The 15529-nt window shown below is 34.6% G+C and overlaps 2 protein-coding genes across 2 annotated transcripts; both read left to right on the top strand.

The window, feature by feature from the left end:
* The first annotated feature begins 2039 nt into the window (after positions 1–2039).
* On the top strand, positions 2040–5039 carry LOC133882254 (putative UDP-rhamnose:rhamnosyltransferase 1). The gene is made up of 2 exons (XM_062321380.1): positions 2040–3124; positions 4522–5039. The coding sequence occupies exons 1-2, from the start codon at positions 2099–2101 to the stop codon at positions 4639–4641; spliced, it is 1146 nt and encodes a 381-aa protein (XP_062177364.1). The 5' UTR covers positions 2040–2098; the 3' UTR covers positions 4642–5039.
* An 8983-nt stretch (positions 5040–14022) lies between these two features.
* On the top strand, positions 14023–14697 carry LOC133881182 (uncharacterized). The gene has a single exon (XM_062320131.1). The coding sequence runs from the start codon at positions 14023–14025 to the stop codon at positions 14695–14697; it is 675 nt and encodes a 224-aa protein (XP_062176115.1).
* Positions 14698–15529: the final 832 nt, after the last annotated feature.

Genomic DNA, 15529 nt, shown 5'->3' with positions numbered 1-15529 from the left:
TATTATTTTAGGTTGTCAATTGTTAAGCAAGTTATTTTGATACACAACAGGCAAACCAAACATGGCAAATATTGATTGTGTACCAAGGTACCATTTGTGTTACACAATATGAAACCTAGGTACCATTTGTAATACTGTATGAAACATAGGGGGCTAAATATAAAAGGAATTAAACCACAGGGGGAAATTTTTTTATGTGTAAGACATTAACATTTGGTCATTTTTTTTGTTTATGTAAGCAAAACAATTTTTCATTTATGTAAGTGATAGAATTGTATGAAACTTTTGATGTATATATATTGTTGAATTATGCAATTTTTTGTTTATGTAGGCGAAACAATTTTTGGTTTATGTAAGGGATACAATTGAATGAAACTCTTGATGTATAGATTGTTAAACATATTATTTTGGGTTGTCAATTGTTAAGCATGTTATTTTGATATACAACAGGCATACTAAAGTTTGATTTTGTACCATTTGTGATACAAAATATTAAATCACGGTACCATTTGTGATATTTAATGAAACCACATGGAGCAAAACATGAGAATGAAAATGAAAGGAATAAAACCACAGGGGGTTCAAACTTACATAATTGACATATATATGTCAAACTACTTCATCAAACAAAGTCATTTAATAAGTGCAACACAAGCAACCAATAACATAGTAAACCATGACAACAAAAAAGTATACATAAGAAATTTCTCTCTTGCCCTATAGATGCCATTTTCCTTCTCTAGACACGTGATGATTTTCATGTGTTTATCATCCCCCTTCTGCAAGTGCTTAACCCTTTCTATGCAGCTGTCATTTTATTCCCCAAGTCTTTAATCCTTGCCATGCATCTGTCATTTTCATCTTTCAAGTCATTAACCTTCTTCGTCATCTTAGCTAAGACCTCCACACCCTTTGCACAAGTTGGTTTGTCCAGCTATTTGAAAAATCGACATGCAGTTTTTGTCTGTATGTTGGAGTATAACAAGCTAGTCAGTAAGAACTCATTCAAATTATTTAGTGGAAGCACTTCAATCATAAAACTACTCACTCTTGAATCGTAGGTGGCACAACCCCAAAATCACTTTTCAAGGTTTTCCCTAGTCCAGGAGGTCTTCAATGATGCTGATAAATCGCAAAAACATACATAGGACATCTCAACACAACCCATCGACGAAGATCTAGACGATGACTTCAATTGATTCAAAATAAAATAAAAAATTAGTCGATCATAACTCCAAATAAAACAAATTTAAACATGGGTTAAGAACACACCTTGTCTAAACCATGGAAAACTTCATTCCTTTTCGAATCTCATAGGTGACTTGATGTCATTTGTCCGATTGTGACTTAGCTTCTGGTTTTGATTCATCTATGGGAGTTTGGCCAGAAGTAAAGCTGGTATTGTCCACGGGAAGCTAAATCGGCCTAATCTGCTTCTGCTTCTGCGTTTGGTTTGGCGAGAAACGGTCATACCAGAGTTGGTTAGGGTTTGATGATTGTCGGCATTTTGGGGGAATGTCGACGGAAGTACAACTGCTATCGTCCACTAGAAGCTAAGTTAAACTGATCTGCTTCAGTTTCTGCATTTGGTTTGGGGAGAAACGGTCATACCAAATTTGGTTAGGGTTCAACGATTTTAGGAATTTGGGGGAAATAGGGCAAGGAAGACAACACTGGTTAAGAAAAGAAATATACGTGGATTTTCAACATGTAAATTATGTGGAATTGATTTAACACGTAGGATGTATTATGTGGCATCTGGGACAGGTGTTGCGTTTTTAAGGGTGTTTAGTGGCGCTAACGTGGACAATTGTTAGTTTTTGGATAGAAATTTGGACGGAGGTACCATCTCCGTCTTTAGTCAAAGCCTGGGTGCCATCTGTGATATAAATTAAAGCACATGAAACGAAAAATAAAATAGTCAAATCACATAGAGCAATACCCTATTTTATCCTTTAATTTAAAATCAAACTTTTTTATGTGCAAAATCACACATCCAATAATTTTTAGAATTTAATTACACTATAAGATTGTAGTGGGTGTTTGTTCACCCTTGTGTTTTCTTTTCTATCTCCTCATATCTTCTCTTCTCTTCTTCATGGCTTCCAAACAATTCCATGTTATGATGTTCCCATGGATGGCATTCGGCCATATGATCCCATTTCTTGAGTTATCCAAAAAGTCAGCAGCAAAGGGTATTCGGATTTCCTTCCTTTCCACCCAAAGAAACGTTAAGAGGTTGCCTTCCATACATCCAGATATAGCAGACAACATAAAAATGGTGGAGCTCCCACCGCTGTCAGTCGATGGCTTGCCGGAAAACTGTGAGGCTACCGTCGACTTGCAAGGCGAGCAGATTCCGTATCTGAAGAAGGCCTGTGATGGGTTAAAGGCACCAATTGAAAAGCTAATGCAAAAGGATCCCCCAGACTTCATTCTATTTGATATCATCCAGAGCTGGATCCCTAGAACTGCCGCTAAATTTGGTGTGCCTTGTGTCCTTTTCAGTGCGTTTTCTGCTTGTGCATTAGCCTTCGCAGGGCCACCTGCTGAGCTGAAGTCCCTCAACCAACGAACAAAACCTGAAGATTTCACGGTGCCACCAAAATGGATTCATTTCCCTTCTCTTGTCTCCTACAGGCCTGATCAGGCGGCAGCATATTTACAACATTTTTACTCCCCTGACATAACTGGCTTGACAACCGGCCAACGCGTCGCTACAACTCTAGAAGGCTGCGACTTTGTTGCAGTAAGAAGCTGCCTGGAGTTCGAAAGAGCATATCTCCATGTCCTTGAAGAACTCTTACGGAAGCCAGTTTTGCCTGTCGGATTACTCCCTCCAAGGTCTGTGAAGAACAATCATGTCGACCCCAACTTTTCTGCTACTTTCAACTGGCTGGAAAAACAGAGACCAAAGTCTGTGGTTTTTGTTGGATTCGGCACTGAGTACAAAATGCCCGTTGAACGAGTTCATGAATTGGCAGACGGGCTTGAACTCTCTAAGCTTCCTTTTCTATGGATTCTTAGAAATCCCGATGGACTAGGTAGCTCGGAACTATTGCCTGGTGGGTTTTTGGATCGAATCTCTGACAAAGGCATGGTTTCTCTTGGTTGGGCTCCACAGGTACCCTTTACCTCAATTTTATTATTATTATTTTTATTTTTTGAAGTCTATAAAAAATTTAAGCTTCCCTAAAAAAGTGAGTTTAATTATTTAATTATCACTTCGTTTAAGGCCAAGGATAGGCTAATTAAACTTTATTTTAATAAATGAGATCCGACACGAAAAACATTTAATTAAAATGAGAAGTAAATGATAGAAAGAAATTAGTTTGAACTCAGAACTTTTATTATGATCTTACAGATTTAATGGTTGATTTAAAAAAAAAAAAAAAAAAAGAAGATATATGAGCAATGTACAAAAGATGTACATGTAACATGTCTTAATATTATAAGGAGAATGTTAGCATATTAGATCATTATTGTATTACTATATTTGTGATAGAATATTTTCATAATATTTTTAAGCTAATATTTACCACCATATTAGATAGTGTAAATATTTTAGGAATATTTTGTAATTATGTAATTATTGTATTTTCTTTGTTTCTTGGCCTCATTCAACTATAAGAAATATGTTTGGTTTCATTTTCTTGCACATCTCTTATACGGAACAAGAGATGTGCAAATCCACCATTAAATCTATGAAACTATATGTGGGTTTCTACATATTCAATAGTAGATTTGCAAAAGAAATAGGCAAGAGAATGTCGACACCAACACGTTTCTTCAACTATACATAGATCATTCTATTGTATGGTATTTACATTTAGAGAGAGAGATCGATGTTACACATCATCTCTTGTCCATTTTTTACTTGTCCCTTTTGTAAATCTATCATTGAATTTATAGAATAATTTTAGACGTCATACTTATGTCCCTCTAATAATGATGTGGCTTTTAAAATTATAATTTGATCAAAATTCAATAATGATCAATCACAAGTCCGGTAGTAATTTTAAAAGCCACATCATTATTTAAGGGACATGAGTATGACGTATAGAATTACTCAAATATGTGGGATCACATGTTGATTCTATGTGGTCTCACATATTTAAGAGTAATGCTAGAAATTCCTCTTGTGTCAGTTTGCTGTCCCTCCAAAAATGAGGTGGCTTGCAAAATTACCATTAGAGTACTTGTGAGTGATCACTATTGAATTTTGATCAAATGGTAATTTTAAAAGCCACCTCATTTTGGAAGAGACATAAAAGTGACACATGAGAGACTTTTAGAATTGCTTCATATATATATATATATATATATATATATATTTAATTGTAGATTTGCCTATTTCTTGTATAAAAAATTGACAAAAGATGAAAACCAAACATTTCTCTTTAAAAAAATACAAGCCTCATCCCTAAAATTCAGTTTTATTTAGCTTGTCTTCTTCTTCTTCTTCTTCTTCTTCTTCTTTTTTTTTTTTTTTTTTTTTTTTTTTTTTTTTTTTTTTTTCAGATTGAAATTTTGGCCCACCCTGCAATTGGAGGGTGTCTCTTCCACGCCGGGTGGGGTTCTATTATCGAGTTGCTTGGCTTTGGACATCCACAAATTCTGATGCCCATGGTGGCGGACTAGAATCTGAATGCTAAGCTATTAGTCGAGAAGGGTATTGGCCTTGAGGTTCAGATCAACAAAGATGGCTCGTTCGACCGAGATGCCATTGCCAAGTCCACGAGGCAGGTGATGGTAGACACAGAAGGAGAGGCACTAAGACTGAAGGCAGCTCAGATTCAAGGAGTTTTTGCCAACTAGGACCTTCATGAGAACTACGTAAACAATCTCATTCAATTCATGACCTCTTATAAGAAAAAAGAAAAGGATCATCAAAAGCCTATAGAAAGATGCTAACAAGTAAGAGGATGTATATGTTTAAGTTGTTGTTTAGAGGTTATAAATTTGAGATATGATGTGTTTACAATCTTTGTACAAGAGTTTGCATACGAGTATATTTGAGTCACATGATATATATGTAATTAAGGGTGTGTATATTGTAGATTATTTATTTATAAACTAAATGCCATTGTTTACGTTATTGACTACGAAAACTTTAATGAAAACTACCAATTCACAGAGTAGCCGTTATTGTAAACATACGGTAGAAATAACGGAATTGGCTCATTGTAAAAACCCAAGTAGTTTTATACTACTGAGTTGGTGACCTCATATTACAACTCTAACAACTTTTTTTTCAATCTAACCATTAGATTTGTTTTCTTACATGTGGGTCATACATATCCAATGGTTGATCTTAAAAAAAGTTTGTTGGAGTTATACAAAAGTTGTATAAAAGTTATAAATGTATCATATCTCTATAAATTGTGGTCATGCATCTTCAATTTCGCATTGCCAAGAAAAGATGCTTCTATATCATTTTATTAGAATTATTTATCTTCAAAAGCCAAATTTATAATTTTTTTTTTTTTGGAAAAAAAACTAGAAAAAATAAAAACTAATTTTATAAATTTAATATTTAATAATAAACGTTATTTTCACCTACATATATGCATGATTATTTTGGGTACTTAAATGTGGTATGAAATGTATTATATAGATTTTGTTAGATCAGAATCCTCTCAAATTATTTGTTCAAATTTGAGAGAATTCAGACAGGTGATTATAAGAGACCACATATGGGACCCACCTAACTAAATAAAAATTGGTTACCCAACCACTTATCCGGCTAACTGGGTCAAATCAGTGGTCTCTTATAATCAACTTCTTGAATTTTTTCAAATTCAAACAAATAATTTGAAAGAATCCTAATTCAATTTTATTTGGGTAACATTTGTAGAAAAATCACGTTGGCAATTAATACTACTTGAAATGGGCCATCCATATTCTATTCACTTATTGGATTCTCAAGAAAGGGGTCATACCACAGGATAAGAAATTTCAAAGAAACTTGAGGGATCCTGATCCCATAGGGATTCAATATGTGATTTACTATATTCTTTCTCTTTCTTTTTCTTTTTATAAATTGCAAGTGCTCTCTCAAGCTAAGTTCGATTAAGCCATACTCTGACCAATCCTCATCAAGACATTAGTGAGACTCAAGGCAGTTAATACTAATTAGGCTTAGGGATTCTCATTACTAGAATTGAAATCTAGCCCTAGTACTTGACTAATAACATGAAAATTATCTTGAGCCTACTGAACTACGTACCACCATTAATGATTCTACATTCATTCACTTATTGGATTCACGCATAAATCACCTATTATATGGGATAACAGTGCTCTCTAGAATATGACGTTGAGATTGTGTTGTAGAAATCGAGGTTACGTCGCTCATTTTTTCGTAAACTACGTACAATGTTCCCCATACCATATTGACACTAGTCTCGCTTGAATTACGATTCCCGGTAATTACTTGTTTGAATTACTAATAATTTAAGTCAGTAATGGAAGAGAAGTTATATAGTAATACTTATTTATTCAAATAAACTTTAGAATATCCAACCATATACTCAAATAAATAAATCTCATATAAAATCTCTTCCATTATGGATCTAAATTACTAGTTATTCAAATAGGATAATTGCCGTCTTTAAAGCCATGCACGATGTTCTCATCCCATTGCCTTCGGCTTGTTTAATTTTTACTCGACCTCGAGCCGAGCCCAAAACAAGTATCAATATCTGAACTTAAGCTCAACTTGCACAAGAAAATTCTTGTGCTCGCTCGAATTCAGCTCATATATATCCGAGTCACTTGAGCCACTTGGCTTGGTTGGCACAAATTTTTTTGTTTTCCTGACTTATAGCTGAACTTAGCTGAGTGACCAAGCCGATTCTTCTTGACAGTTCTTGTTAAATTTTTATCTTCATCTCACCACTGAAATTTCAAATGGCTGACGTAGATAATAAAATTACTTTTTTTTCTTTAAAAAAAAAAAATACTCCATAACAGTTTTCTTTCATTTTTTTTTATATTATTAAAATATTATTTTTTTACTTTTATTTTAATTAAAAGTAGAAAAGAAAAGATAAAGTAGGAGAGATACTATATTTTGTGATTAAACAAATAAATGAGAATGCTACAGTATTTTCCTATGCATTGAGAAGCACAGAAGCTGCTGTAGATGGCTTTTTATCAAAATTCTCTAAATTTTAGAAAATAAAGCCCCTATAACTGTGAATGCTCTTAGACTGAACACTAAGGGTATTTTAGTGATTTTAAATGGCATGGCCTTATGAGCCTAACTCACAAAGTCAGATTCATCCGCGTTTTAAATAAGCCTGAGGTGGGAGTCTCTGTTTCTTTTCTAGATGTGGGACAAGCATGCTTTATATTATTTATAAGCCTCCAAACTGATGCCTCTGCCTTCGACGTGAGGCATCCTCTCCTATTTTCACATCCGTTTTTTTTTTTTTTTTTTGCTCAGGAAAAAATAAAAATTTTGGCATAAAAAGTTATTTGAACCATAAGCTCTTACAAGAGATGTTTTGACGTTGGATTTATATAGATTTTTCCTGTGTGAATTCCTAATAGTAATAGCCCACTACTGTAAGAGGTCTTCATTAAATCTTTAATTGATGAGAAGTAGTGAATATATATAATTAATATATAGAGACTATTGTTACTTAATAAGTTATATATATATATATATATATATATATATATATATATATATATATATATATATATATATATATATTCAAATCGTTATATGAGTTTGTTTAAGAATGTTAGCCGAGCCGAGCCGAGTTTTATACGGGTATGTATCGTTTAATAATCGAGCTTATTTTCATGTTCACACGCGGCCCATTTAATAATCGAGTTTAAAATTCTACGTTTTTTTTTTTTTAAAAAAAAGCACTCTTACCTATGGTTTGAAAATGCATATTTTAAATCGCAATTTTTAAAAACACGGTTCCAAACAATTTATGTTATGAGATTTGGTTTAAAATCACACTAATTATCTACGAAATCACAATCTCAAATGCATTCTAAATAGTGTTAGAAATCACTTATTGACAAATTAATCATCATTAATTGAAACAATTAGAACTTTCTTTGAGGGGCTCCACCGACTTGGAGAAACCCCTTCAAAAAGACAAATAATATTAATACATACTTTTTTGTACACACTTTATATACACACTTACATATAATGTGAGACTGTACATGTAAGACCCATCTTATATGTTCAATTACGGGTGAGCATAAGGTGCCGGGGGGGGTGGGGGCACTGTTTTCCCCCCTTTTTGGCTCGGTCCCACTAGCACCCCTGGGGGTTCCTTAAAGTGGACCTGTAAACCGCACAGAAAATGAAGAATCCATGCAATGGGGGGCAGGGCGAATTTTCTCATAAACAAGCTGGCAACCAAACAAATCAACGATTTTCTCATGAACCAAACAAAACATAGAAAAATTTAAGCAACAGAGAAACACCAACCTATGGTCCAGCGAGGAACGGAGGACACAATCGCAATCGACTAGTTCGAACGGTGATGCCACGCCTGGGCTCTCCATGGTCGCCATTCCGCAAACCCTAGAAGAACTGAAGAACCAAAAGAAGAAGAATAAGTGGAGGAGTGAGTGAGAAAGATCAAGAGCCAATGTGTCTAGAGAGATGGATGAAGGAGATGAGGAAAATGAAAGAAGATTCTAGAGAGAGACCGAGAGCTAGCCTAAATGCACCGTATGCGTGGCCTGTGGGAGTTGTTCTCAATTTGTTCTTAACTTATTTATTTCCACCCTTTCCTAAACGCACCGTATCAATATGTAGCCTGATTTAATGATTTATCAAACGACCAAACGCACGGTTTGGAGTGGGTGAGTTGTTAACAGCTGCAGTCTGCTTGTAAAACACTTTGAAATGTATCTTTGCATTCGTTTTTTTTTTTTTTTTTTTGAAAATGTATCTCAGCCTTTAGATTACCCACATGGCTTCGTCTCTTTCTTTTCCTTTCAAAGTTTCAGGTTTCAGTGTGTTTCATCGTTTCAAACTTTCAGGTTTCGTCTCTTCTTTTCCTTTCATCTTCTTTTGATCTTTTTGCAAATCTCAGCCGCTGTCCAGGCCCGTCCTCCTCCAGTCCTCCTCAAAGCCAAAGAATCCAAAGCTAGTATTACTAATGAAGATGAAGAAAGCGTGACTTGTGAGGGACAGCCGGAGTTGCCGGACAGGGGGGGTTAGGGTTTTTTATTTTTAGGTGTTTTAGGTTTATGCAGTGCGGTGCGGAGCAGGGATCCGGTGTTGAAAAAATCATAAACCCGTGCCTCACCCCTCCTCGCACGATTTGACAAAAATCCAAACCGTGTCCGCAAATATCAATGTAAAAATCAGTAAGGGCGATGAGGGGTGATGCGGTTCATGCGGGTCAGTGCAATTTTGAGATCGTACATGTAAGACCCATCTTATATGTTCAATACCCACACCATACAAAAATATTTGATCAAAATGTGTACAAAAAAAAAAAAGCAATCCCTATAAAAATAGGCTTATGCCGCTGTTTACGGCGAGCACACGGTATTCTATAGTAAAAATTCACCGCACCACTACGTGTTTTGAAGATTCAATGAAATTCCTTATTTGTAGTAGCAGCTCTATCCACTAATACTCACATTTTTAGCAGTGTGGGACAACGCTTCTTGCACATATATTGTACTCCCTCCCCCCTCTCCGGCCGTCCATCTCTCCCGGATTTTTCAAAAAGTGCCAAGCATTTTCTCGATCCGACCATCTCTCACGTTGGTTCTTCTTCATCGGTGCGGAGACAGTGGCCGGCGACCAACTCAGCCCATCTCTCTCTCGTTTGTTCATCACCGACGATAAGATTAGACTATCACCAACTAATTTTTGGATCTTTGCAAGAATTCACGTTTTTTTTTTTTTTTTTTTTTTTGAAAATTTTGCCTTGTTCTATTGCTCCTGGATGTTGGCCGTTTGCTGGAGGATGTGAATTTTGTTTTTTTTGTTATTCTATTGCTTCTGGGTTTTCGCAAGTTTTCACTTTTTCTATCTTATTTTGTTTGAATTTCAATTATTGTTTATGGGTTTGTCTTAGTTTGTTGAAAGTTGATTCGTTTGGATTTGATAGAGTGCAAATTTAGTCTATTCTCAGAGCTTTTTTAAGGGAAATGTAGTGTTGCCTTTGTTAATTGCATTGCTTTTAGTGTTGATTGTATATTGCGTTCTGCAGATTTGTTCCAGTTTGGGGTGAAGTTTTGGTTTAAATTTTATGTTTTGTTTTGAATGTTAAGGGTTTCATATTACCAAAGTATACTTGGGTTGTGGGTTTTATAAGCCTTGTGCAAATCTCTTCTCTTAATGTGCCTTTTGTGGAAGAGTAAGGCTTAATGGACTTTATCATGGCATTAGAGTTTCAGAGCCTTGGACAATGTTGGGCCTTCTCTCCTGTTGTACACGTGTTTGGACAATAGTGCCACATGTGAGGGGATGTGTTAAGAGTCTCACATTGTCAATGTATACTTGGGTTGCGGGTTTTATAAGCTTTAAGTAAACCTCTTCCCTTAGAGCATTTGTACTGAAGTCGTCAAAATTTAACTAAATTTTGACTAAAATTATTTTTTGTTATTTAAGCTACCTAGTTTTCAAAAGCTCTAAATACCAAACTTTCTAAATATTTTCTACTTTAAAATAAATACTATTTTTTTTATTAATCTTTCCACCAACCAACCAACTAAAAGACCCTGGCCCGTCTAGAATCGACTTCCACCGAACCCAACCCCACTTCCACCGGACCCAATCTTTGACGACCAACGACTTCACGACCGATGGAGGCTCGACGGCTAGCTGTTCATCGCAAATCGACTTCTTCCACGGCCGACTTTTCATTACGAACTGGCTTCTTTGGCAACCAGTGGAAGCTCAACCTTCTCTGCTTCTAGATCCACCAGAACCAGCTTTCCATGACGACCAGCTTCTTCAACGGCCGGCATCTTCTCGATTGATTTTGCCCTAAATCGGTTTTGGCACAGCTGGCATCTTCTCGATCAATTTTGCTCTAAATCGGTTTTGCCCTCGACCAGCTTTCCACCTCTGTGACCAACGACCTTTTCCCGCGAAATGGAATAAAAAATTGTAAAATAACAAGAGACGATCGACGAAATCCTCATCTCATCAGATGAGGGTTTCTGACAATCCTCAATTTGACAATAGAGACAACGAGCTCGTTGGAGACGTGATTTTGAGCAAAATCATTTGATTTTGGTGATTTTGTCTCTTTGATGACTTCACTACAAATGCTCTTAAGGTGTCTTTTGTGGAAGAATAAGGTTCAATGAACTTTATCATTGCATTGGGTCGAAAATGGGTGAGAAATCTTAGATTTTTTTTTTTGGTCCTCTGTGTTGGTCATGAAGTTTTTTGGGTCCTCTGTTTTGCCTATTATTCTAGATTTGGTTCACAAATCTCTTCGTGATGACTTGCATGCTTAACTAGGCAGTCTAGGCTGAAAAGTTTGTAAATGGTTTTTTTTAATGTGAGGGAACCTAAAGTTGTAGTTCAAACAACTAGTGAAATTGATATTCTTGATGATAGGTATAGATGGAGGCAGGGCCGGCTGGGGCCTTAGGCGAATTAGGCGGCGGCCTAAGGCCCCCAATTTAATAAGGCCTCCAAAAAACAATATTAATAAATTTTTATTGTTATTTTTTTTTTTAAAAAAAAAAAAGTCTTAATTGCCATTAATATACATTAATAAGGCCCCAAAATATGGTAAAGATAAAATTAATAAAGGCATTAATATAATGTAGGGCCCAATTTAATAATGCCCCCAATTACGAAATATCAATAAAGATTTATTTCTAAAAAAAAAAAAAAAAAAAATCGAAGGCCTTAATTAAAAAAAGAAGATGGAAAGTCTCCTTAAAAAAATAATGAAGAAAGAAAAAAAAAGAAAGAAAAAAAAAAAAGAATTAAGTTAACTGTCCCAACGTTCAAATTTGGCATGCACACTGGTACTAGTAGAGTCATGAATGGAAGGAATGAATGTCGGCCAATGAAAAATATAGAATGAAAAAGAAAAATTAAATGCTAAGAAGAAAGATGAAAAGTCTCTTTCAAAAAATAAGACTTAATGAAGTCCAATTACTGTACGTCCAACGTTTCTTAAGTGATAAGTCCAACGTTCAAGACTTCAATTTTTCTAGAATAATATAAAACAAATAAATAAATGCTAAGAAGTAAGAAGATGAAAAGTCTCTAATTAAGTTTCCATTTCAGATCATTCTCTATATAAGTTTTCAATTTTTTAATCTCAATTTTCCTATTCAAGCCGATTTTATTCGAATTTGAATTTCTCTCTTCTTCTCCATTTTTATTTTTTCCTTATAACTTACTATTCAAGTCCTTAAAATCATTTCATATATGATCAGTGAAAAAAAAAAAAGGTTTGTTACTAAAAACTCAATCAATCAGCTGCATTAACTTTTTTATTTAATTTTAAGAAATAATTTTACATCAATTTGCCTTTCTTTGTGTAGGTTAAAAGTGTTAGATAATTCTATCATAAAGATTAAAGTGACTTCAAGCTTTGACAAATCAGGTTTTATCGTCCTATTTTTTTAATTTATTTTTATTATAGTCATAATATATGTATTTTTTTTTTTTGGTTATAAATCGTGTTTATTTAATTTGTAAATACTTTTAGTTATAGATGCCTACTAGAAAATATGCTTGTGGATATGAAAAACTAAAAAAAAAAAAAAAAAGTAGAAAAATTTATTGAATCTAAAAAAGGGTATTTAAATAAATTTGTTATTAGCACTAAACAAAATATAAATGATAATTTAGTTGAAAAATACATAAATGAACAAGAAATTCATGAAAAAGAGTTAGAAGATAATGAAATAATACAACAAAAAGATGACACTGAAAATAATGATATTGACGTTCAATTATGTAATACAACAATTCTTGAATATAAAAATTTAATTAGTAATTTTGCATCTCAAAAAGTGAGAAGAATGAATTTTGAATAAAAATATAATTTTAAATTAAATAATATTTAATTTATATTTAATTTTAAATAAAATGCCTCACTTAAACTTCTCGCCTAAAGCCCCTAAATATATCGAGCCGGCCAGATGGAGGAAATATATATAGACAGAAAGTAGTAAAGGGAAATCCAAATGCCAGGTAGAACTGCACTCCTGCAACCTTCCACTACATATTTCAAACATTACTTTAAACTTGTAGATTTCTTGATCTCTGTAAGAAGGCCAAGATTTATGCAAGGTAATGTGGTTGAAAAAATCTTAAAGAAGGATGGGTTTTAATCAAAGTACAAGACATTCTTTTGAAAACGATGCAAATATGCCCCCAAAAGAATTGTTTGCTTAGCTGTTGGAAATTAAATGTCATTTGAATCTTGGCTGCTAACTCTGCAATTTTCTCTTATCTGCAGGAGCTAATACAAATGTTGTAGAACCCAGCTGGGGGAGTAGGATTTTAAGGGTACAGAAATCAACGTCATGCCTACATGGATCAAACACAACTCTCAGATGGTGTGTTCTCTAGGGCCAAGGAAGAACCAATAAAACACACACACATCCATAATTTAAAAAGGAAAACCTAATCCTAATGGAAAAGGAAAACTAAAACATACATGCATAAATAAAATAATGTTGAATACTAAACTTAATTTTTAATAACATTTATTTGAGTCTTTTCTTATTCTTGTAAGTTACTAATTAAGTGACTTGAAGAGGTTGTGTCTTTTGAGTTTTCAAGAGTTATTTTACATAGGAGTTACATGGGAGTTATTTGAGATGTAAATGAATGGAGTTAATGTGAAGAAGTTAGAAGAGTCATTTGTATCCTATAAATATCCATGTAAGCAAGTTATTTTGAATTAAGTTGAATAAAAGTATACAAAGTCCTCTATCAATTTATTGTCTCTCTTCCTTTTCATTCTCTCTCTTAGTGTATGTGTGGTTTCCAATTTCCAACAAACTGGTATCAAAGCACAGCTTATTGATCCTAGAGAAATGGCCAATTCAACCTTTCCATTTCAAATCCCTCACCTTTCCAAAGACAATTTTGATAATTGGTGCATTCATATGAAGGCATTGCTTGGATCACAAGATACTTGGGAGATTGTAGAAAAAGGCTACCGTGAGCCTAGTGACGAAGCTCCTTTGAGTCCTAATCAAAGAGAGGCTTTGCAGAAACTTCGAAAAAATGATCAACAAGCTCTCACCCTTATTTATCAATGTTTGGATGAGGCTATGTTCGAGAAGGTAGCGAATGCAACCACCTCCAAGCAAGCATGGGAGATTCTCACAAACTCTCATCAAGGAGTTGATAAAGTGAAGGAAGTTCGCCTTCAAACGTTAAGAGGCGAATTTGAAGTTTTACGAATGAAAGAATCCGAGTCGATTGCGGATTATTTTTCAAGGGTGTTGGCCATAGTAAATCAAATGAAGAGATATGGAGAAAGATTGGAGGATGTTCGTGTCATTGAAAAGATCCTTCGTTCCTTGCAACAAAGATTTGACTATATCATTGTTGCTATTGAAGAGTCAAAAGATTTAGAAACCATGAGTATTGATCAACTCATGGGATCTCTTCAAGCCCATGAAGAAAGGCTCAACAAGAAGAAAGAAGAGCCATTGGAACAAGTTCTTGCTACAAAGATTTGTTTCAAAGATAAGGAAGAATAACAGGAAATGAGTCAAAGAGGACAAGGTCAAGAACGTGTACATGGACGTGGACGAGGCCGTGGCCGTGGTAGAGGAAGAGGAAGAGGCAGACGTAATAGTTTCAATTACGAAGAGAGAGGTCAAGCATCAAGAGGACGAGGACGAGGAAATAATTTGAAGCAATATGGAAGAAGGTATGATAAATCTCAAGTTAAATGTTATAATTGCAAAAAATATGGTCATTATGCTTGGGAGTGTAGAAGCCATACTAACAATGTTGAAGAGAAAGTTAATTATGCTGAAAATGAGGAAGCGGAGCCCACTTTATTGCTAGCTTATAAAGGAGAAGAAAGAGGAGAGAATAACTCGTGGTATCTTGATAATGCGGCAAGCAACCATATGTGTGGAGACAAAAACAAGTTTGTGGAGCTTGATGAATCGGTGAGCGAAAATGTTACTTTTGGAGACTTATCTAAAGTTCCAATAAAAGGGAAAGGTACAATCTTAATTCGCTTGAAAAATGGAGAAACATCAAATGTTTATTTTGATAAAAGGGAAAGGTACAATCTTACAAATGTTTATTTTGTTCCAAGTATGAAAAGTAATATTTTGAGCTTGGGACAACTCTTGGAAAAAGACTATGAAATTCATATGAAAAATCGTAGTCTTTTACTAAGAGATGACAAGAAGAATTTGATAGCCAAAGTTCCCATGACAAGCAATAGAATGTTTTTATTAAATATTCAAACGATGTGGCTAAATGTCTCAAGACTTGTTTAAAAGATTCATCTTGGCTTTGGCATTTGAGGTTTGGACATGAAAATTTTGGCGGATTAAAATTGTTGGCACAAAA

The sequence above is a fragment of the Alnus glutinosa genome, chromosome 11 (assembly GCF_958979055.1).
Source record: "Alnus glutinosa chromosome 11, dhAlnGlut1.1, whole genome shotgun sequence".
NCBI lineage: Eukaryota > Viridiplantae > Streptophyta > Magnoliopsida > Fagales > Betulaceae > Alnus > Alnus glutinosa.
The sequence above is the reverse complement of the archived record's forward strand: the minus strand, read 5'-3'. Positions and strand labels throughout refer to the sequence as shown.